Below are 23,858 nucleotides of genomic sequence, written 5' to 3' on the forward strand. Positions count from 1 at the left end.
ACCAGAAGTTGCGACGGTAACGCATCCTGTTATTTGAAAACAAGAAGATGATTCGTTTAGCGTTATCCTATTGCGTGGAGAGGGAAGGTTACGCATCCTGCTACTTGAAAACAAGAAGATGATTCGTTTAGCGTTATCCTATTGCGTGGAGGGAATTTGAAAGACAACTGTTTATCCCACCCCTCCGATTGAGCCCTGTCTACGGTGAGTGTCCAGACCCTACATCTTGATGTGGGTCTGGCTCGTCAGGCTAAAAAGCAGAAAGATAGAAAAACACAAGAATTCCTAGATGGTTGTTTAACCACACTCTATGCTGATTGGCTAAAAGAAGAGTGGAGTGACACGGGTGGGGACATCTACAGTGTGTTCCAGGTATATATGAATCAGGCCCCAGCTATCCTTAGTCAGGACGTTCATCGGGATCCCCAGCGGATGACATCTCACCTTCCCCCTATTGTCTTGACTGTCAGTCTGAAACTTTGTTTTCGCTGTACTATCATTGATTGCAATACTGGGAATAAAGATCAACAGTCTACAGAAATCTCCTGTCTGCATTGTCTCCTTTGGACTTCTTGTTCCAGATTGCTATTTAGTATATAGTTAAGTGTTAATTGTTACATGTAAATGCTGCACAATAATAGCAATAGGGTCAAAAGTTGTACTGTACCTGAAACAAAAATGTACCCCAACCATACCTCTATTTTTGAGAGTGTTGCTCTTCAGCAAAATAATTTCATCACTTCTGATTCCTTTTAAAAGTACATGACAACAAACTACATGAACTTTTTTTTGTCTCCTAAATGACAATAAATACAGATTGAATGAATAAACTTAAACTTAACTAATTTAAAGACATTGAAACAAGCAAATCTGTCTGCCAGTGCATATTTTACATTAAAAAATCAGTCAATATAAGATCAAACACTTGGTATTTTATCTATTTAAGATGACACAGGTTAGAACATACTGTGGAGATAGAATTATCCTTCAAACAGAATGGAACAGAATACACAGTCTCCCAATAAAAATGACAGCATGGTGTTTCAACTATGGAGATGGAGGCTAGTTGCAAATACTTGAAGTGTAACCATAAAAGAACACACTTATAGGCCAACGACTAGCCTTTAAAGGTCACAAGTTTCACTGTTTTAAGAAGAATACAGATGAAATCAGTGTCTTATTACAGTGCATGCAAATGCACTGTTCTGTTCTTCCTGGGCATCTTCTTCTTATTATTACAGTGCATGAAAATGCACTGTACTGTTCTTCCTAGGCTTCTTCTTCTTCTTCTTCTTCTTCTTATTATAGTGCATGAAAATGCACTATACTGTTCTTCCTAGGCTTCTTCTTATTATTCCGCTTACCAAATTCATTTTTTCTATTCAGCTTGAACCGTTTAACTTAGAAACTTCATTCAAACGTCGCAACGTAGGTCTTAAATAGGGGAATGCTGCTATGTATTTTTCAACTTTGTAACTTTTATACTTTTTAAACTATAAATTAAAAACTATTAAAAATTTCCCCATAGACTTAACATTGGCCTCTATGACATCACAATCGGATCATTAAGCAATTAGAATCTTATGCCAGGTGGCAAGCCCCAGAGCCATATAAAGAGAGAGTTGCGACAACTCGGTACAGAAAATTCGGTTTGTGACGTGGTTCGTGTAACTTAAAGTAGTTCAAATAGTTCCCGGAAGCGATTTTGACTGTTCGTTAGAATCATAAAATAACCGTCTTTTACAGTCTGTTAACGAGTGTTCGATCCTAACTTCCGGGAACTATTGTTGAGAAAATATGGAACATTAGCGTCAATGGAGTTGTCGCAACTCTCTCTTTATATGGCTCTGGCAAGCCCCACCTGCAGCAGCCCACTCTCTCTCAGGCTTTAAGCATACAATCTCTCTGTGAAGACTACATATCCTGTTAAACTCTCTTTCCACAACTGTTTCAAAATAAAAGTCCTCACTGCAATAATACACTATTAAATCATTCAACCATTGAAACTACTCAACTACTCAACTGTCAACCATTCCAACTGTCAGTTATCTTCAACTATGCCTCCAGTCCACTACATGATACCTCCATGTACCTAGCAACCAACATAGCAACCATTAAAATTAAGCGTTTATGACCGTTTCCATAGCAACCAACATGATTTTACTACAGCAACTTCTTTATTCCTGATAGTGGCAGCCATGGATACCCTATCAACAAATGTTTCAAAATAGAAGTCCTCAGTAGCAAGTTAGCTAGTTATCATAGTTAGCATAGTTAGCATTTTTAGCATAGCTGCTAGAAATGATTAGCTAAGTTAGCTAATCAACCTAGTTAGCATTGTTAACATAGTTAGCATTGTTAGCATAACTGCTAAAAATGATTAGCTAAGTTAGCTAATCATCCTGGTAAGAATTGTTACCATAGTTAGCATTTTTAGCATAACTGCTAAAAATGATTAGCTAAGTTAGCTTATCAACTTGGTTAGCATTGTTAGCATAGTTAGCATTTTTAGCATTACTGCTAGAAATCATCTGCTAAGTTATCTTATCAACCTGGTTAGCACTGTTAACATAGCTAGCATTTTTACAATAACTTTTAGAAATCATTAGCCAAGTAAACCAATCAACCTGGTTATCATTGTTAGCATAGTTAACATTTTAGAATACCTGTGAGAAATCATTAGTTAAGTTAGAACAGGAATGTTTAAGCTTTAAAATGTCTACCTTAACACTATCAACTCTCTTTAAACTATGCAACCACCATGTTTACCCTAGCTACACCTTAGTAACCATATCTACATTATCTATCTATACATTTTTTTTGCATTTTCATGCACTGGTAATTCCTTGGAATTGCATTTCTAGTTATTATTCCGCTTACCAACTTCATTTTTTCTATTCAGCTTGAACCGTTTAACCTAGAAACTTCATTCAAACGTCGCAACGTAGGTCTTAAATAGGGGAATGCTGCTATGTATTTTTCAACTTTGTAACTTTTATACTTTTTAAACTATAAATTAAAAACTATTTAAAAATTCCCCATAGACTTAACATTGGCCTCTATGACATCACAATCGGGTCGTTAAGCAATTAGAATCTTGTGCCAGGTGGCCAGCCCCACCTGCAGCAGCCCTCTCTCTCTCAGGCTTTAAGCATACAATCTCTATGTGAAGACTACATATCCTGTTAACTGTTTCCTCTGTCCACAACTGTTTCAAAATAAAAGTCCTCACTGCAATAATACACTATTAAATCATTTAACAATTGAAACTACTCATCTATTGAACTGTTCAACGATTCCAACTGTCAGTTATCATCAACTATGCTTCCATTCAACTACATGAAACCTCCATGTACCTAGCAACCAACATAGTAACCATTAAAATTAAGCGTTTATGACCGTTTCCATAGCAACCAACATGATTATACTGCAGTAACTTCTTGTTTCCTGATAGTGGCCACCATGGATACCCTAGCAACAAATGTTTCAAAATAAAAGTCCTAACTAGCAAGTTAGCTAGTTAGCATGATTAGCATAGTTAGCATTGTAAGCTTAGTTAGCATTTTTAGCATTACTGCTAGAAATCATTAGCTAAGTTAGCTGATCAACCTGGTTAGCATTGTTAGCATAGTTAGCATTTTTAGCATAACTGCAAGAAATCATCAACTAAGTTAGCTAATCAACCTAGTTAGCATTGTTAACAAATTTAGCATTGTTAGCATAGTTAACATTTTTAACATTACTGCTAGAAATCATCAACCAAGTTAGCTAATCAACCTGGTTAGCATTGTTAGTAAAGTAAGCATCATTACCATAGTTAGCATTTCTTGCATAGTTAGCATTTTTAGCATAACTGCTAGTAATCATTAGTTAAGTTAGCTAATCAACCTGATTAGCACTGTTAGCATAGTAAACATTTTTACCATAACTGCAAGAAATCAGTAGTTAAGTTAACCAATCAACCTGGTTATCATTGTTACCATAGTTAACATTTTAACATGAATAGAAATCATTAGTTAAGTTAGAACTGGAATGTTTCAGCTTTAAACTGTCTACCTTCACACTATCAACTTTCTTTAAACTGTGCAATCACCATCTTTACCCTAGCTACACCTTAGTAGCCATATCTACATTATCTATCTATACATTTTTGCATTGTCATGCACTGGTAATTCCTTGGAATTGCATTTCTAGTTATTATTATTCTCCTAACCAGGTCCTTTTTCGCTTCAACCGTTTAACGTAGAAACTTGGTTCAAACTTTATTACGTAGGTCTTGAAAATAAGACTTAGTCTATGTATATTTCAGTTCTATAAACTTGATACTTTTTGAGATATTAGCAAAATATTTTTCCCCATTGACTTTTCATAGACCTCTGAAGCTGCTATCCTTGCCCATATAAGGAGATCCGGGAGTTAATTGAAGCCAACTGCCCATATATGGCAAGCTTTTTTGTAGGCGAACTTCAGAGGTCTATCGCACTGCACTGCTGATTAAGCTGATTTGCACCTGTGTCAAGAGCCAGCTGCTCAAGGCCCTATCAAGTTTAATTGACAGCCAGTTAAATTGAACCTGCATTATCAGCTCTCTCTGTCTACCCATTCACTCATACACACACACACACACCTGACTGCAGCACTTCATATACCACACTTCTCCATGCACCATGCACTCCATGCACTAATTCTCACCTTAACCTAACTCCCCCATTTCACTGCATCATAGAAAGCCATGCTCCTTACATCCACTTACATCCACTCACACACACACACACACACACACACGCACGCACGCACACTCACACGCACTCACACTCAGAGGTGGAAAAGTCAAGCTTCAGAGAGTAAAAGTCCAATCACGTATTGGTTCGGTTTGTAAATTTAAGTTTCTGTCACATTTTATCTTATGTCTTGCTTTTGCATGCACTGGTAATTTCCTCGAAATTACGTTTTCTAGTTATTTGTGAAACTTAATTTCAAGCTTTTATTTATTTAAGGTGTTGTATATTTTGCACATTTAGTAGTGCAGTATGTCCATCTCGGCATCTAGGGAGCTAAGAACAAATCTGTCACCTAACACCAGTAATAAAACTGATTTGCTCTTCACTTTTGGAATATTGCCCTACACTTTACTATTTAAATTGCTGCCAACACAGAGTGGTGAGCATTTATAGTACAGAGCAACACATTCATATTTTATAGAGATATTAATTACATGTGATATATTTCAGGGAGTCTACAAATGAATGGAAAACAACATTTTGTAAACTGACATTTACAAACCACTGAAAATTCACATAAAGCTGCCACACACATTTATAAGAAAGCCATTGAAGCAAAAATGCATGGACATGTATTGTAATGTATTGCATTTGCATAATACTGCCATCAAGTATATGCTAACTGGCCAATTCTATGGTGATAGCGAAAACATATTCATGAGCAACATTACTCAATGTGCCTCTTCCATTAAGTCACAAAAAAGGCACAACATGTTTTGATTATGGCCCTTACTTTGAGTTCTGTTTTGCCCTTATTGGTGACAGTAAGGTTGAAGTAATGTTTAAATAGATCCAAACACATCAATCAAACATATCTTGCCTTATTAGAGTTCTGCTTAGTTGACAGAAAAGGTCAATAAAAGGACTGGCTGGGGGGGAGGGCAGCAGAAGAGGCCAGGGGAGTTTCAGCACGCAGTAAGTCTTCAGCGCAGCCACAGGCTGCCTCTTTTCATCTTTAAAGCAACTCATGAATTTAAGATTACTACATTTTACATATATACTAAAATACTTGTATTTGTATGTTTATCATTTTAGATACTCATAACAGCAGTAGAAATTCCATCTTCTTTTGGGAGGAAAAGGTAAGGTACATCTGACTAACAGTACTTTGGATTCATCTGAACAACTACACAATTAAAACAAGCTTCTAGTAGTGTAAATGTCTATGCATGCATGTGTAGCTTCTTTCAGTGTCTTATTTGTATACACATATGGATTCTTTGAAGACAGTGTCCATATGCCTACACAATTACCTAATGTCAATAATGTCTCTAGTGCCTTCACAGATTATGATGGAAGCTTACATTTAAACATTCTCATTAGAATTTGGGGGGGGGGGGGGGGGGGTATATTAGCCCCAAAACATTAGCCTGGAAAATCCAGACCCTGGTAGTCTTTCAGATTAAGGGTCTGGCCACGAATAATTGAGGGGCGGCACCAAGCATATATTTGAAAATCTCACTGCACTCAATTGAATAACACTACAACCAATGTTTACTCTGACTGATTCTGGATGTCGATGCAATTGGATAACACTACGACCAATGTCGTTATCAGTTTAGCTCGCCTCTGGCCCGCCTACTGTATGTCAGATACACCGATGTGATTGGTTTCCCCTGATGCCTTGGGTAAACGTAACATGCAACATCACTCATTGCCAGAGTATCTTGCAGACACAATTCAAATGGTGCTCTCGTGAGAACTCTGGATTTCCAGGGTACCAAAACATCATATACCCCTCACTATACATAGAGATTGGCATAGGGTACTTTGCATAAGATCATCTCTCAGTGCAAATCAAACCAGCTATTAGGCTAGCTGAAATAAAACTATGCCAATCAAGGTAGGTGATGGGTATGTGATGGTGTGGGGCTATTTTAATACCAAAGGCCAAGGAAACTTTACCAGCATGTTGTTCAGTATCCTGGAGCCATGAAAAAAATCTGCCTGCATTTAAAATTGATGTCCTTACAGATTGAATTTTTCATAATTTTCTTAATTAAGACCTTACGATCAATTTTACAAAAGATTATTTTTTTTTTAATTCCTCTTTTTAGTACATTTCAGCATGGGTTCATAAACGTATAAGCATAACTGTATATTCTGGGTGCATATATGATTGGAATGGGATTAGATTTCAAATTGGTTCCATTATCAATTAGACATCAAACGACTTTGTTGTATTTGACTTGCATACCCTATGTGCATTGATAAAGTCCATATTGAGGTCTGGCAAACAACTGTGGTTTGGTCCCCTAATGAATGTCAGCCACTTTAATTGCAGTACTGTGTCTGAGTATGTCTGATTATTTAAAGCATTTTATGTTGAAACTGTCTACTCTTCATGTTTATGATTAATGCAGTAGCCAGCAACCATGGGGGACGGTGAAATGGCCGTATTTGGCGCTGCTGCCATCTACCTTCGTAAGCCTGAGAAGGAGAGAATTGAGGCCCAAAGCGCGCCCTTTGATGCAAAGAGTGCTTGCTATGTGGTTGACAAAGAGGAGTTGTACATCAAGGGTACAATTAAAAAGAAGGAAGGTGGCAAAGCCACTGTTGAAACGCTTGAAACCAAGGAGGTACTTTAGAAAGGATATTAAAATTACTCTGGTGATAAAATTAAATTTGAATAGAAAGTTTCTTGTATACATCTTTGTTAAAGCTGTTTTCTACATTGGTTTTAGGAAAGGACAGTGAAGGAAGATGAAGTCTTCCCTATGAATCCTCCCAAGTTCGACAAAATTGAGGACATGGCCATGATGACCCACCTCAATGAAGCCTCTGTCCTGTATAACCTCAAAGAGCGTTATGCAGCATGGATGATCTACGTAAGCATTGCACTTTTGACCAAATTAAGAAAATAAAAGAAAAATTGAAAAGCTAACAACTAATCTTTTTCCCCTTTCATTCTAGACTTACTCTGGACTTTTCTGTGTCACTGTGAACCCCTACAAGTGGCTCCCAGTGTACGACCAAGAGGTGGTGACTGCCTACAGAGGCAAAAAGCGCGTGGAGGCCCCACCCCACATCTTCTCTGTCTCTGACAACGCATATCAGTTCATGCTCCAAGGTATACTTTCAGTTTTAAAACCAACAGGGATTGATATGAATACATTATATATTTGAATAATTAATGTAAAATGAACTGTTCATGTATATCTCTGTTTTGCCCCACAGACAGGGAGAATCAGTCTATCCTCATCACGTAAGTGTCAATGCATCCTGTATAACATTTTATAGTCTTAAGAGAGGATTAAATATTAGATCTTAAATCTAGAGGCATTCTCTTATAATGGTACACTTTTGTAATTGTGATATACTGTAGAACAATAGCAATATCTTCTGTTTAATGCAGTGGAGAATCTGGTGCTGGCAAGACTGTGAACACCAAGCGTGTCATCCAGTACTTTGCAACAATTGCAGTGTCTGGTGACAAGAAGAAGCAAGAGCAAGCAGCCAGCAGTGGAAAAATGAAGGTATAGGACGCCTTACATATTTACAGTATAAGCTAATGATCACATAGTAACACAGTCAATGAATTACAATAACAACATATCTATGGATCTGCAGGGCTCTCTTGAAGACCAGATCATTGCTGCCAACCCCCTGCTGGAGGCTTATGGTAACGCCAAGACTGTGAGGAATGACAACTCTTCACGTTTCGTAAGTTTAGTCTTTCATTACATAAACACTATCATTTTTTACTTTTTGTATTAGTAAAGGCAGTATTTATTGTCACTCTTAGGTCTATTATTGAATATTTGAATATGTATTGAATTCTTGAATATTGTTCCTCATTTGTAGCCTGCTTTGATTAACATCATCTACATGAATGAATGTAATTTATTCTAAATGCAATCTCAAACAGGGTAAATTCATCAGGATTCACTTTGGCACGTCTGGAAAACTGGCTAGTGCTGATATTGAGACTTGTAAGTATAACTAGATGCACCGCATAGCGGTACACAATATGACCGCCGCTCAGGTCTGAACATTCTCTCCAAAACGAATTACGCTTGTCAACTTTCCTGTATCTCCGATTTGTGCAATATACTGTATGTATATATCTCCTACTCTTGCAGCTCATGTGTATGAGTGTGTGCATGTGTGAGTTTGCTTGTATAAAGATGTGTGTGTGTCTGTCTGTGTGTGTGAATGTGCATGTGTGCGCATGTGTGTGTGTGTGTGTGTGTGTGTGTGTGTGGAATCCGTGGAAGTGTGTTTATCTGTGCGTGTGAATCTGTTGATGTGTGTGTGCGAACTTAGTTACTTTTTAAACTGAGCCCCCTGCCTACTCAACATAAAAATGGCAATCGGTTTTGCCAATAGCCTACTCACTATATTGGAATTTAACAGTTACGCCATTTTAACAGTAACTGTGCGTTCAGACCAAGACTGTCAAAAGCGTCAAGAGCGCTGGAAATCATTCATTTTCTATGGAGAGTCGGCGTTACCGGCGTCAAAAGAGTTCTGGGCGTGGGCGTGGCTTCATGAGCTTCACAGGCGTCAAAAAAAGGTTGAGCCTCAGTTAACTTTATGGTAATGAGCTATGACACGGTTCGGCGTCAACTAATCAGAATGTCAAACTCGCAGGATTGCTGCTTGTGGTTTGTCCGAATGTTTCATGTCATGGCTTTGACGCTTTCGGCGCCGAACTGGGTTCCACCGGCGGCTCAGAAGCGGCTCCAGATAAAGGGCCACCCTTTTGCCGCTTACCCACCAGCTTCTAATTGGCCTTATTTATGGCCATAATAATGAAAATGATGTACTAAAATAGCAATTGAGCTGAATTTACTACCTTTTCACTACCATCAACATGTTTTCTACTAAAGCAAAAGGTGAGGAGTAATGTAATGCAATACCTTTCCAAAACACAATAACACATTTAAGAACAACAGGATTTAACAATGAAAAGCTACTGGCATTTGAACAGGGGTGTGTAGGCTGTCAATAGGCACTGTATTTACCGGCATGGCTGGAGTTGATAAAGCTTGCTGGGTGGTGGTGCTGGCAAAGGTAGTGGTCTGACTGGCAAACTCTGTTGAACAGATTGGATATGAAAAGACGTATTTAGTGAGATGATTACTGCAATGGTATGACACCTGGCACATGCTAACTAGCGCCTAAAGTACAAACACTTCTAAAGGATATTTCCACTTAATTTTCAGACAAACCAAGCAAGGGACCACATGTACAGACTCTACAAATACTAACCATGATATCCATTTTTTATTTAAATGACTTGAAAGAGATCGTCAGGTACAAATGCACCATACTGTAGTGGCCAGTTCATTCATTCAGATGCTGTTACATGCTAACTAGCGCCTAGAGTACAAACACTTCTAAAGGATATTTCTACTTAATTCTCAGACAAACCAGGCTAGGGACCACATGTACAGACTCTATAAATACTAACCATGATGTCAGTTTTTTTATTCAAATAACTTGAAAGAGATCGTCAGGTATAAATGCACCATGCTAGGGGCCAGTTCATTCATTCACATTCTGTTACATGCTAACTGGCGCCTAGAGTACAAACACTACTAAAGGATATTTCCACTTAATTTTCAGACAAACCAAGCTAGGGACCACATGTACAGACTCTATAAATACTAACCATGAGGTCTGTTTTTTATTTAAATTACTTGAAAGAGATCGTCAGGTATAAATGCACCATGCCAGTTCATTAATTCAGATGCTGTTACATGCTAACTAGCGCCTAAAGTAAACACTTCTAAAGGATATGTCCACTTAATTTTCGGACAAACCAAGCTAGGGACCACATGTACAGACTCTACAAATACTAACCATGATATCCATTTTTTATTTAAATGACTTGAAAGAGATCGTCAGGTACAAATGCACCATACTGTAGTGGCCAGTTCATTCATTCAGATGCTGTTACATGCTAACTAGCGCCTAGAGTACAAACACTTCTAAAGGATATTTCTACTTAATTCTCAGACAAACCAGGCTAGGGACCACATGTACAGACTCTATAAATACTAACCATGATGTCAGTTTTTTATTCAAATAACTTGAAAGAGATCGTCAGGTATAAATGCACCATGCCAGTTCATTCATTCACATTCTGTTACATGCTAACTGGCGCCTAGAGTACAAACACTACTAAAGGATATTTCCACTTAATTTTCAGACAAACCAAGCTAGGGACCACATGTACAGACTCTATAAATACATTTTGGAAACAGGCGTTGGCTAGAATTACGCTTTAAATACAGTTTTTAAAATGAAAATAGTAGAGATATTAGAGAAGAGATGTTTTACTTACCTAGTCCTAAGCCTGCTACTGGTGGTTTGAGTACTGACATTGTAGGCTATTCGCATCTGCTTGGATGAGTTTGCTTGATCGTTTCTAAACGTAAAGACATTTACCAACTTCTTTATCAGTCTGACGGTTACACAGTTACGTGCAAGAACAACAAGTCACGTAAGAGATGAAATCGTTTAGCTTACTGCAACATGAGAAATCAAGTAGCGTGAAACTAGCGACAGTAAAGAAAATTCCAATATGGCCGCCATTCGGAACTGAACTCCATCTTCTTCGTTTGTCTTCTTCTCTCTGATCTGATCTATCACTCACTGAGCAGCGCCAGCGCCACACACCAGTGGCAGCAGGCTGCAGTGTTTGAACGTTGTTGCATTAGTTCTGCTTTTGACGTTCTCATAATATAAAATCGTAATAAATACATAATTGATTTATTTGGTAAGCACAGGGTAGCTACGGGGGTGGCCTGTGACACAGCTACATGGGGCACGGGACATCCTAGCCTTCAGTGTAGAACAGCCACGTTGAGGGACCATTCACTAAATGCACACATAAATACATTTATTATAGCCCCCCATGGATGAAATTCCACAAAACTTGGCAGACTCCCAGAGGGTGTCAGGTTAATCATACACATGAAATTTGGTGCAGTTCATAGCATCTCACCTGAAGATACGGGCAATTAAAGCAATATTACATTACATTTTCAATTTTTACCATGGGGGTGCAAATCACAAATTACTGGTTATAAGCTAAGTTGATCCGAGCTTTTGAGACCAACATACAATAAAAAATGTGTCATCCTCGGTGCCACGGTTCAGGTAGTTATGTAGGAAAAACTGCAATTTTTGGGCTTCGGGCGGGGGCAGCGCGGGGGGGGAGTGACCCCCGGGGACGAAACGAAATTTTTCCGTACAAGTCTACTGGGGCTACATGCCCACCAAGTTTCATGTGCCCCGGTGTTACGGTGTCCCGGGAATCGTTGACCAAAAATTCAGAACCGATGACGGAAAAAAAAAATAAAAAACTTTGACAACAACTATATGACCGCTTCGCTAGCTATGCTAGCGGCGGTCATAATTAATGTTTGTGTTCAAATAAATGTTTCATTTTTGCCTAAAATGTATCCAATGAAAAAGTGTCCTTCCCTTCGTAAACAGACCTGCTGGAGAAGTCTAGAGTGACATTTCAGCTTCCTGATGAGAGGGGCTACCACATCTTTTACCAGATGATGACCAACCATAAGCCTGAGCTGATAGGTATGGTTAATATTTTCAACCAACATTCAAAAATCATTACATGTAATTATGACTTTGTAAAACCACGTTTTACCCATACCATTTTTTATCAACTCTTACAGAAATGTCCCTCATCACAACCAACCCCTACGACTTCCCAATGTGCAGTCAGGGTCAGATCACTGTGGCCAGCATTGATGACAAAGAGGAGCTGGATGCCACAGATGTAAGTAATTCAATAATGTGTCATTCCCTCAGATTTCTTGAAAAAGCAAGAAAATAATCAAACTATTTATCATTCCAGGATGCCATTGATATCTTGGGTTTCACTGGAGAGGAAAAAATGACCATTTACAAGCTGACTGGTGCTGTGCTCCATCATGGCAACATGAAATTCAAGCAGAAGCAGCGTGAGGAGCAGGCTGAGCCTGATGGCACTGAGGGTAGGTTACAACACTCTACTGAATCAGTCAGTTCTAGTGATCACAACATAGACTGGCAATGGTAAAATATGATTGGTATCTTAACATACTTTTATCAGTGGCAAATTTAGACAGTGAACCAGGGACGACTGATTTAGTCAGGCAGTAATGGTGCCGCTGATACATCATGCACAAAATTGATATGCCATCATGTTAGTAATGTCAACATATATTCAGTTGAATCCTAAATTTCCCTTTGCATTCTTACAGTATCTATCCTCAAGACAAAAACACATTTTGGACAAATGTTGATTTAGGAAGAGGATATTGAGGTGGACAAACTTGTTTCATATGCTGTCCCAAATTTGTTTGGAGTGTGGAGTATGAAATTGGGTGCTATTCATTTCAAATCACCAATATGCTACACTGTTGCACTGTTTTTAGATGCTGACAAAGTCGCTTACCTCCTGGGCCTGAACTCCGCTGACATGCTGAAGGCTTTGTGCTACCCAAGAGTGAAAGTCGGAAATGAGTTTGTCACCAAGGGTCAGACTGTGCCACAGGTATTATTTGAGTCACTTAAAAGTTCAGTAAAGATCACAAACCACTTGGCAGTGTCTGGAGAGAATTAGTTGTAATGAATAATTGTTGGAATTAATTGAAACAAAGTAACCTGCTTTTATCGTACAAACATTAAACTTCATGATCTCTGAACATTGCATGATCATTGCTTTAATATTCTGTTTCAGGTTCATAACTCAGTATCGGCCTTGTCCAAGTCCATCTATGAGAGGATGTTCTTGTGGATGGTTATACGTATCAACCAGATGTTGGACACTAAACAGCCAAGGCAGTTCTTCATTGGTGTGCTGGATATTGCTGGCTTTGAGATTTTTGATGTGAGAACAAAACTTTCACCAACATTTATGAACTATTCATTTCTCATAATTCCTTTCATGAACAATACACAAAATTCCCTCAACACAGTTCAACAGCATGGAGCAGCTGTGCATCAACTTCACCAATGAGAAACTGCAACAGTTCTTCAACCACCACATGTTCGTTCTGGAGCAAGAGGAGTACAAGAAAGAGGGCATTGAATGGGAGTTCATTGACTTCGGCATGGATTTAGCTGCTTGCATTGAGCTCATTGAGAAGGTCCGTTTCAATCAGTTAAATGAGCTGTGCTAGGTTTCTGTTGTTTTATACCCACTTTTAAAAATAAGATAATTTTTCCAACAGCCTATGGGAATCTTTGCCATCCTTGAAGAGGAGTGCATGTTCCCCAAGGCATCTGACACCACTTTCAAGAACAAGTTGTATGACCAACATCTTGGCAAGACTAAGGCCTTTGAGAAGCCAAAGCCCAAAAAAGGCAAGGCTGAGGCCCACTTCTCTCTGGTTCACTATGCCGGCACTGTGGACTACAATGTTGGTGGATGGCTGGACAAGAACAAGGATCCACTGAACGATTCTGTTGTGCAGCTGTACCAGAAGTCGGGAGTAAAACTCCTGCCTGTCTTGTACCCACCTGTTGTTGAGGGTAAACAAATCTAATATAAAAATATCCCAAAGATAGATTTCTATATGTAACTCACTTACTGAATCCATAATTTGTATGTCACCAGAGGCTGGTGGTGGTAAGAAGAAGAAGAAGGGTGGCTCCATGCAGACTGTATCATCACAGTTCAGGGTATGTACATTAAACCAATAATAAACAAATTAATGATCCTAAAGAGAGGTGAGGGGATGTTTTGATTGCATTTTTATCTCAACAGGAGAACTTGGGCAAACTGATGACCAACTTGAGGAGCACCCATCCTCACTTTGTGCGTTGTCTGATTCCAAATGAAATTAAGAAGCCAGGTAAAGGGTGTTTGGTATAGTCAATGAAGATATATGCATTTATTTATTACACTGATACTCTCATGACCTGTATTTGACATCCAGGTTATATGCAGAACTTCCTGGTCATCCATCAGCTCAGGTGCAATGGTGTGCTGGAGGGTATCAGAATCTGCAGAAAGGGTTTCCCAAGCAGAATCCTCTATGGTGACTTCAAGCAGAGGTGAACTGAGAAAGCCAATGAAGTATTATACATATTCAGTATTATGTTTTGAGAGGAAAATTGTAATGCTGTATATGGACATGTATTTATTCTGTCCAGATACAAAGTGCTGAATGCCAGTGTCATCCCTGATGGTCAGTTCATTGATAACAAGAAGGCTTCTGAGAAGCTCTTGGGATCCATTGATGTTGATCACACACAATACAAGTTTGGACACACAAAGGTAGATACATTTCATGCAATGTATTATCTGTTTCTCATGAGTACAAACCAGAGCACAGCTTTTTCTGCGTCAATGATTATATGCAATCCCTGTATTCGTGCTTATATTTTCCATTATCCCTCAGGTGTTCTTCAAAGCTGGTCTGCTGGGTACCCTTGAAGAGTTGCGAGATGAGAAACTGGCAACCTTGGTCACAATGACTCAGGCTCTCTGCCGTGCATACCTGATGAGGAGGGAGTTTGTGAAGATGATGGAAAGAAGGTAATTTGTGTATCAAAAGAATTTGGGATGCAACGGTACAAGGCATCTTAGCATTCGTATTATGTCATCTAATGACCTATTTAGGCAGCAAATGTAAGTTGGTATACATCTTGGCATGCATTCATATTGGTCATCCATTATCCCCCACAGTGCCAAACTGTGGTTATCTGGTAGTAAACGCTTAAACGCTTAAAGTCTTAATTTTCCCTTAATATTGCAATAAGTATCATTAACTTGTTACTGTATTGAACAAGTCACATTGAAATATTGACATTGTTACTTGCCAAAAATATTACAATGGATATCATGCCATATTGGGAGATATGTATGTGATTACATCCCTCCTTTCTACCCATTTCGTATAATCATAATTCTACATAGAATATTTAAGGATATGTTTCACCACCCTTCTTGTGCAGGGAGGCTATCTACACCATCCAGTACAATATACGCTCATTCATGAATGTCAAGACTTGGCCTTGGATGAAGGTTTACTACAAGATCAAGCCTTTGCTGAAGAGTGCTGAAACTGAAAAGGAGCTGGCCAACTTGAAGGAAAACTATGAGAAACTCAAAGTGGACCATGAAAAGACAACAGCCAAGAAGAAGGAGCTAGAGGAGAAAATGGTGGCTCTGGTGCAAGAAAGGAATGACCTGGCACTGCAAGTGTCATCTGTAAGTGTATACTGTACCATTTCAATATTCACAATCATACCACTACCTAGTCTCAGCACTGTGTATTCAATACAAATTAGATGTCAGACCTCCATGTTATCTTTACATTAGGGAAATGAGGGTCTCAATGATGCTGAGGAGAGGTGTGAGGGTCTTATCAAAAGTAAGATCCAACTTGAGGCCAAGCTCAAAGAGACAACCGAGAGACTGGAGGATGAAGAGGAAATTAATGCTGAGCTGACTGCCAAGAAGAGGAAACTTGAGGATGAGTGCTCTGAGCTCAAAAAGGACATTGATGATCTGGAGCTGACCTTAGCTAAAGTGGAGAAAGAGAAACATGCCACTGAGAACAAGGTTGGGATTAACAAAGGATAGATTAATGTAGTCTGTTGTGAATAAAGTATCTGAGTTACACTGTTTGCTAATGTCAAACTTTCTCTATGCAGGTCAAGAACCTAACTGAAGAGATGGCCTCTCAGGATGAGTCCATTGCTAAGCTGACAAAGGAGAAGAAAGCCCTACAAGAGGCCCATCAGCAGACTCTTGATGATCTTCAGGCAGAGGAAGACAAAGTCAACACTCTGACCAAGTCCAAGACTAAGCTTGAACAGCAAGTGGATGATGTCAGTACAAGAGTTAACATTTGACAACTTCTCAATCCAAATTTGTCCATTTACCACATACTCACATCACATTTCTAATTGGCAGCTTGAGGGTTCCCTGGAGCAAGAAAAGAAACTTCGTATGGACCTGGAGAGAGCCAAGCGAAAGCTCGAGGGTGACCTGAAGCTGGCCCAGGAGAATATCATGGATCTTGAGAATGACAAGCAGCAGTCTGAAGAGAAGATAAAGAAGTAAGGCATTATGTATTATAACACATCACTGTTCAATTCTCATGTATGCCACCAACTTCAGAAATTATTCTTCCTTTCCTATTCTTCAATCTTTTTTAATCAGGAAGGACTTTGAAATAAGTCAACTTCTGAGTAAGATTGAGGATGAACAATCACTTGGTGCTCAGCTACAGAAGAAGATCAAGGAGCTTCAGGTTTAATTATTCTCGACCAACTCAAACTCTGAAAGTTTTAGCAGTGTTCTGTATTGCTAATATAATATTTTTTTGCAATAGGCCCGCATTGAGGAACTGGAGGAAGAGATTGAGGCTGAGCGTGCAGCTCGTGCCAAGGTTGAGAAGCAGAGAGCTGATCTCTCCAGGGAACTTGAGGAGATCAGTGAAAGGCTTGAGGAAGCTGGTGGTGCCACTGCGGCTCAAATTGAGATGAACAAAAAGCGTGAGGCTGAATTCCAAAAGTTGCGTCGTGACCTTGAAGAGTCCACCCTGCAGCATGAAGCCACCGCATCAGCTCTCCGCAAGAAGCAGGCTGACAGTGTGGCTGAGCTGGGAGAGCAGATTGACAACCTCCAACGCGTCAAGCAGAAGCTTGAGAAGGAGAAGAGTGAATACAAGATGGAGATTGATGATCTCTCCAGCAATATGGAGGCTGTGGCTAAATCTAAGGTTAGTGAGATGTTTCCCTCATGCTACTAAAGCAACGAATCAACTTACAATCATTTCATTAACTTTTTGCTACTAATGGACATTATCAAACATTATTATACAGACAAATCTGGAGAAGATGTGCCGCACCCTTGAAGACCAACTCAGTGAACTCAAAGCCAAGAGTGATGAGGGTGTCCGACAGCTCAATGACATCAGCGCTCAAAGAGCAAGACTTCAGACTGAAAATAGTGAGCTTGCCCGCCAGGTGGAGGAGAAAGATGCTCTTGTGTCTCAGCTGACCAGAAGCAAGCAGGCCTTCACTCAGCAAGTTGAGGAGCTGAAGAGACTGAATGAAGAGGAAGTCAAGGTACTGATATCTATGCATGAAATGAAATGAAATTGGATTACATAAATTACATGTGGGAAAATGCTTTAATAAACACCCTTGCTTGTTCACAAACAGGCCAAGAACGCCCTGGCTCATGCTGTTCAATCAGCTCGCCATGACTGCGACCTTCTAAGGGAGCAGTTTGAGGAAGAGCAGGAAGCAAAGGCTGAGCTTCAACGTGGCATGTCCAAGGCCAACAGCGAGGTTGCTCAGTGGAGGACCAAGTATGAAACTGATGCCATCCAGCGCACTGAGGAGCTTGAGGAGTCCAAGTACGTGCTAAACATGCAAAAATGCAATTTGGATATGGATGTTGTCGACCAAAATATTCTAAACAAATATCATGTTTTTATTCAATATGATGCTTTTTCCTTCAGGAAAAAGCTAGCCCAGCGTCTCCAGGAGGCTGAGGAGCAAATTGAGGCTGTCAACTCAAAATGTGCTTCTCTAGAAAAGACCAAGCAGAGACTCCAGGGTGAGGTGGAGGACCTAATGATTGATGTGGAGAGAGCCAATGCTCTTGCTGCTAATCTTGACAAGAAGCAAAGAAACTTTGACAAGGTAATAGCTTCAAAACATCATTCACATTCAACATGATGTGGAATGTAGGTGAATAAGTATAAGCCTCACAACAAAACTGTTTCTAAAAGGTCCTTGCAGAATGGAAGCAGAAGTACGAGGAGGGTCAGGCAGAGTTGGAGGGTGCCCAGAAAGAGGCCCGTTCTCTCAGCACTGAGCTGTTCAAGATGAAGAACTCTTATGAGGAGTCTCTTGACCACCTTGAGACCCTGAAGAGGGAAAACAAGAATTTGCAACGTGAGTCAACACTTGATTGCAACTTGATTCCAGTGAAAATCTATTTATAAACTTCCAGATAATATGTTTACTGTAATATGGCTGCATATTTCTTCAGAGGAGATCTCTGACCTGACTGAGCAGCTTGGTGAGACTGGAAAGAGCATCCATGAGCTGGAGAAGGCCAAGAAGACTGTTGAGACTGAGAAATCTGAGATCCAAACAGCCCTAGAAGAGGCTGAGGTAGAAATTGAGACAGATAGACTGTCCTACATAGTGTGAAACGGAAATGATGATGTTCTATATATTGTATAATTATTAATTTTCTTGTTTAGGGAACTCTTGAGCATGAAGAGTCCAAGATTCTTCGTGTCCAACTTGAACTCAACCAGATCAAGGGTGAGGTTGACAGGAAGCTTGCAGAGAAAGATGAGGAGATGGAGCAGATCAAGAGGAACGCTCAGAGGATTACCGACTCCATGCAAAGCACTCTGGATTCAGAGGTCAGGAGTAGAAATGATGCCCTGAGAATCAAGAAGAAGATGGAGGGAGACCTCAATGAAATGGAGATTCAGCTGAGCCATGCTAATCGCCAGGCTTCTGAGTCCCAGAAACAACTGAGAAATGTGCAGGGTCAACTCAAGGTCAGTAAATGCAATAAAATAAGGATGATGTTTGATCTTATCTTATCATAATTATTATATGGTTAATAGTGTAGTATGACACATATTTTGTTCTTCCATGTTATTTCATTAGGATGCCCAATTGCACCTTGATGATGCAATCAGAGGACAGGATGACATGAAGGAGCAGGTTGCCATGGTGGAGCGTAGGAACACCTTGATGGTGGCTGAGATTGAGGAGCTCAGAGCTGCCCTGGAGCAGACAGAGAGAGGCCGCAAAGTGGCTGAGCAGGAGCTGGTTGATGCCAGTGAGCGTGTTGGCCTTCTGCACTCCCAGGTAGATAGAAGGGTGTTAAACAATAAATTCAATGAACATTTATACAGTTCAGCTAAATTATTATGGTCTGGTTTGTGAATTCTAGAACACAAGTCTGATTAACACCAAAAAGAAGCTTGAGGGCGACTTGGTTCAAGTCCAAGGTGAGGTTGATGATATTGTCCAGGAGGCTAGAAATGCTGAGGACAAGGCCAAGAAATCCATCACTGATGTAAGCAATTATTTGAATTGAACTTTAGAACTGTATAGTTTGAGCTGAAAACGGTATGTAGCTTGTGTTATCTAAAACACAATATTCCATGAATTAGGCTGCCATGATGGCAGAGGAGCTGAAGAAGGAGCAGGACACGAGTTCTCATCTGGAGAGGATGAAGAAGAACCTGGAGGTCACTGTGAAGGATCTGCAGCACCGCCTGGATGAGGCAGAGAATCTGGCGATGAAGGGTGGCAAGAAACAACTTCAGAAACTGGAGTCCAGAGTAAGTGAATACATTTGGGTGTGAAGAAAAATGTTCAGAATATAATGAATATGATAAAATGAAAGTCTTGCTTATGTAAAGGTTCGTGAGCTGGAAAGTGAGGTTGAGAATGAACAACGACGTGGTGTTGATGCTGTCAAGGGAGTCCGCAAATACGAGAGGAGAGTGAAGGAGCTCACCTATCAGGTACAATGTTTCTTTAACCACTATCGAAAAACATTTAACTCAGAGAGGACAGTGATTGACAGATTGTTTTTCTTTTCAGACTGAGGAGGACAAGAAAAATGTCCGCAGACTGCAGGACCTGGTTGACAAGCTACAGCTGAAGGTCAAAGCCTACAAGAGACAGGCTGAGGAAGCTGTAAGTAGTCTCTTATGTTGCCTACATTGTCAAATGTCTTGCCTTTAGAATTGATAAAGATTATGATTTAATATCAAAGCACTGCATGGAGTAAAATGAATTAAAGATAAACAACGTTTTTGTACATCCCAACACCATGAACTGTTGCATTGAATGCAACAAAAGGATGAACACCAAAATAGTTGTCTCTCATTCCAGTTCTGCCTCACAGTTGTGTCAACAGAAGCCTCTGCATTCAAACATATTTTTTCATTGTTAGGAGGAGCAATCCAACGCCCATCTGTCCAAGTTCAGGAAAGTTCAGCATGAGCTGGAGGAGGCTGAGGAACGTGCTGACATTGCTGAATCTCAGGTCAACAAGCTGAGAGCAAAGAGCCGTGATTCTGGAAAGGTAAATCTAATTTACCATGTTTCAACGTACAGTATTATAAGCCATGATATGTTCATATTTAATATTTCATTCCATTTCTTAATTTCTCTTTCTTAGGGCAAGGAGGCTGCAGAATAAATCCTCGCTAGTGAAATCTCGCTAGTCACTCATCTGGATTAATATCCTCATTATTGTGGCTATTCTGTATCTACAACATAATAAAAGTCTCTTAAGAATATATGAGTATATTGTTTTCAATCAGAATCAGAAATAATTGTGATATTTGTGTTTCATGAGGGTTTATCTAAATTGAATAACATGAAACATGGAAACAGTACAACCACAAAATAGCACTGAACACTTAAAAAAAATCAACACACACAACAAATAATGTCAGTACATTTCAGTCAGAACCTTGAAATGCAAGGAATTGCACAAACTCTACAAATGCACAAACATAGATGAAGGCATCAACTTGAATGTACCCTTCCCTTCTGTCACTGTCAATGCCATGGACAGTAGCCCATCATGTCAAAGACAACGGCCCTGGAACGTTTCTGCAGCTCCTAGCCCCCCAACAGTCAAGCTCTCACAGTTACATGCAGCCCAGATCCAAAGCTCTCACAGACACACACACACCAGATCTAAAAGAGTTTGAAATAAGATGAAATTGGCCTTTTCAAAAGTATGGCACCTTCACCTGTGGGCAACCCAATACATTTCACTCCCCATCAGGATGCCAAACATCCCATGCCTTACACTTCCCATGTTTTTTGTTGTTGTTTGCTTTCCCTTCAACAGTGGAGTAGACAGACAACTCTCATGCCCCTCAATTTAAAAAAGAGGTCCTTCCCTTCTCCAGACAATAGATCAAATAACTCAACTCATACACTGAAAACAACAGTGCCCCTCAGTGGTATCAGGCCTGAACTGACACCACACATTGCTTTGATACTCTGTAAACAGACATCTGCAATGATTTACAGGCACAGAAAGAGAGAGTTTCACCATGTTACCTTCACAATACATTTTCATCTACAGTACATCATTCTTGGTGAATATGTGACCGGGGTCATAATGAGGGCTGTGCTGTAAATATTCTCATTGGTTTCTCTGAAGGAGAACATAAGATGTTAACCCTTTCTAGTCTCATAGCTCTTGAAACTGGGCAACTGGTTGCCTCCGAAATGTTAAAGAAGATTGATTTATCACAAAGCTAAATTATGTAGGCTCATTCTAGCGAAAAAATCCCTAAGACAGGTACTTGGAGATTGCATCACCGAGATGACTTCCCACTGGTGACAAGTTCCTGCAGCCCTACATGACTGAGCATTATCTTCTGTTTACAATAACTAACAATTAGAGACAGTCTATTGGAATACACAATTGTTTATTCTGAACTTTTATTATTATTTATATACCAAAAGTTCTATAGAGAAATACTACTGTACTCATTGCTATTAACTAGTTTAAGGATTGATTTAGCAGGGGGGTTGGTTGAAGACATTTGTAACACACTGCATATCATTGGGACTCGTCCATATGGGTCAAAGGCACAGTGCCCTTGTAAAGATGATGTCAGTCAGGCTTTATTTGTTAATAAAGATCAATTCTGAAAGATCTTTAAGATTTAGCTAATCTTGGTAGGCCAACTTCTTGGCTCAAGATCCACTGCTCATTGGGGGCTCAATCAACAAATCAACAAAACACATGCAAATAGACAAAACACAAACAACTTAAGAAAACATCACCTTCATTTGACAACACGTGCACATAATTTAGAAAACATCTACATTTTAGAACCGAGCTGCCAATTCACAACACAGGCGATTCAGAAACAACACAAAGTATAGTAGCATAATGAAGCACACTATGGATTGAAGCAGTAGCTGTATGCAGTGAAGTGAAGCAGTATCTTCGCAACATGTTTTCTTAAGTTGTTTGTGTTTTGTCTATTTGCACGTATTTTGATGATTTGAATGTGTTGTCATAAGTTGCACGTCGTTTGCATCTGTCTGCCACCGTAGCTGAGCCCCCCTAAAGGTCTAATCATAGTACTGCCCATGCAGTGCATGTACTGTAGGCTTGCTGTCAGAGTGTGAAAATCCAAGAAAACAGAAACCTCTATGCAAGAAACTGATATCTTAGATATGTTGTGTGATGACCTTATGAGATGTACAGTATGACACAATAGCAATACATATATGTGAAGTAATTATCATTTAGAATGATAAAAAAAAGAGACATTACAAAGATGGCGGTATACAATAATCAAAAGAGCAATTTATACAATAAAAACATTTCATCTCACCAAGATTTATAGCCTGATGGCCAGTGTTGGGGAGTAACGCATTACATGTAATTGAGTTACGTAATTTAATTACAAAATAAATGTAACAGTAATATATTATAGTTACTGTAGAAAAACATGTAATTCAATTACAGGTACTTTTGAAAATTACATCTCAATATTGTCAGCAAAACCTTGCATACCTTGATACGGGACCTTCTGATAGGCTCTATCACGTCTACAGAGCCATCAGCGTAGGCCTACATGCCTGCCTGTAAACGTGTTATGATTATCATTATATTATCCTCACAAAAAATGTGATGCTAATTCATGTATTGAATGCCCTTGCTGCCTTGTGCGCTTGTACAGAACTGCTCGGCAGCCTGTAGACCAAGGCCGAAATCTTCGCATGGATTTGGGGACTATATATATCATTTAAAAATTGGAAAAGTAATCAAAAAGTAATCAAAAGTAATTAGTTACGTTACTCAGAAAAAGTAATTCAAATAGTTACACTACTATTACATTTTAAACAGGGTAACTTGTAACTGTAACACATAACATTTCTAAAGTAACCTTCCCAACACTGCTGATGGCCCAGCCACTGATTTGGCAACTGTTGCAGCTGTCAGAAATAAATATAGCAGCCACAGCAAAAATGTTGTTGACAAAGTTTCTAAATTCAGAAGTGTGTGTGAATAAGGGATTGGATCAGACTCACCCCATATATCCTTGTATGGGATAGAGTCTTAGTTAC

The 23,858-nt window shown here is 39.5% G+C and overlaps 1 protein-coding gene across 1 annotated transcript; it reads left to right on the forward strand.

The window, feature by feature from the left end:
• The first annotated feature begins 5,674 nt into the window (after positions 1-5,674).
• Positions 5,675-21,049, forward strand: LOC134100437 (myosin heavy chain, fast skeletal muscle-like). Its single transcript, XM_062553631.1, has 40 exons — positions 5,675-5,696; positions 5,817-5,863; positions 7,145-7,360; positions 7,466-7,609; positions 7,695-7,851; positions 7,959-7,986; positions 8,137-8,257; positions 8,352-8,444; positions 8,650-8,713; positions 12,231-12,329; positions 12,431-12,534; positions 12,613-12,751; positions 13,175-13,293; positions 13,480-13,629; positions 13,718-13,888; positions 13,973-14,273; positions 14,359-14,423; positions 14,509-14,596; positions 14,681-14,798; positions 14,898-15,021; positions 15,146-15,282; positions 15,702-15,957; positions 16,069-16,311; positions 16,404-16,580; positions 16,666-16,811; positions 16,915-17,005; positions 17,087-17,476; positions 17,580-17,825; positions 17,922-18,118; positions 18,224-18,407; positions 18,497-18,662; positions 18,760-18,884; positions 18,977-19,285; positions 19,398-19,601; positions 19,687-19,812; positions 19,910-20,080; positions 20,162-20,266; positions 20,346-20,441; positions 20,701-20,832; positions 20,929-21,049. The coding sequence occupies exons 3-40, from the start codon at positions 7,157-7,159 to the stop codon at positions 20,947-20,949; spliced, it is 5,811 nt and encodes a 1,936-aa protein (XP_062409615.1). The 5' UTR covers positions 5,675-5,696; positions 5,817-5,863; positions 7,145-7,156; the 3' UTR covers positions 20,950-21,049.
• Positions 21,050-23,858: the final 2,809 nt, after the last annotated feature.

This window comes from Sardina pilchardus, chromosome 14 (assembly GCF_963854185.1).
Source record: "Sardina pilchardus chromosome 14, fSarPil1.1, whole genome shotgun sequence".
NCBI classification, from domain to species: Eukaryota; Metazoa; Chordata; class Actinopteri; order Clupeiformes; family Clupeidae; genus Sardina; species Sardina pilchardus.

Excerpts from the sequence above, each read along its gene's own strand:
- LOC134100437 (XM_062553631.1), top strand. The coding sequence starts at position 7,157 with ATGGGGGACGGTGAAATGGCCGTATTTGGCGCTGCTGCCATCTACCTT. Across the intron at positions 7,610-7,694 it reads ATGCAGCATGGATGATCTAC|ACTTACTCTGGACTTTTCTG; the intron begins GTAAGCATTGCA and ends CTTTCATTCTAG. Across the intron at positions 13,630-13,717 it reads CTGGCTTTGAGATTTTTGAT|TTCAACAGCATGGAGCAGCT; the intron begins GTGAGAACAAAA and ends CCCTCAACACAG.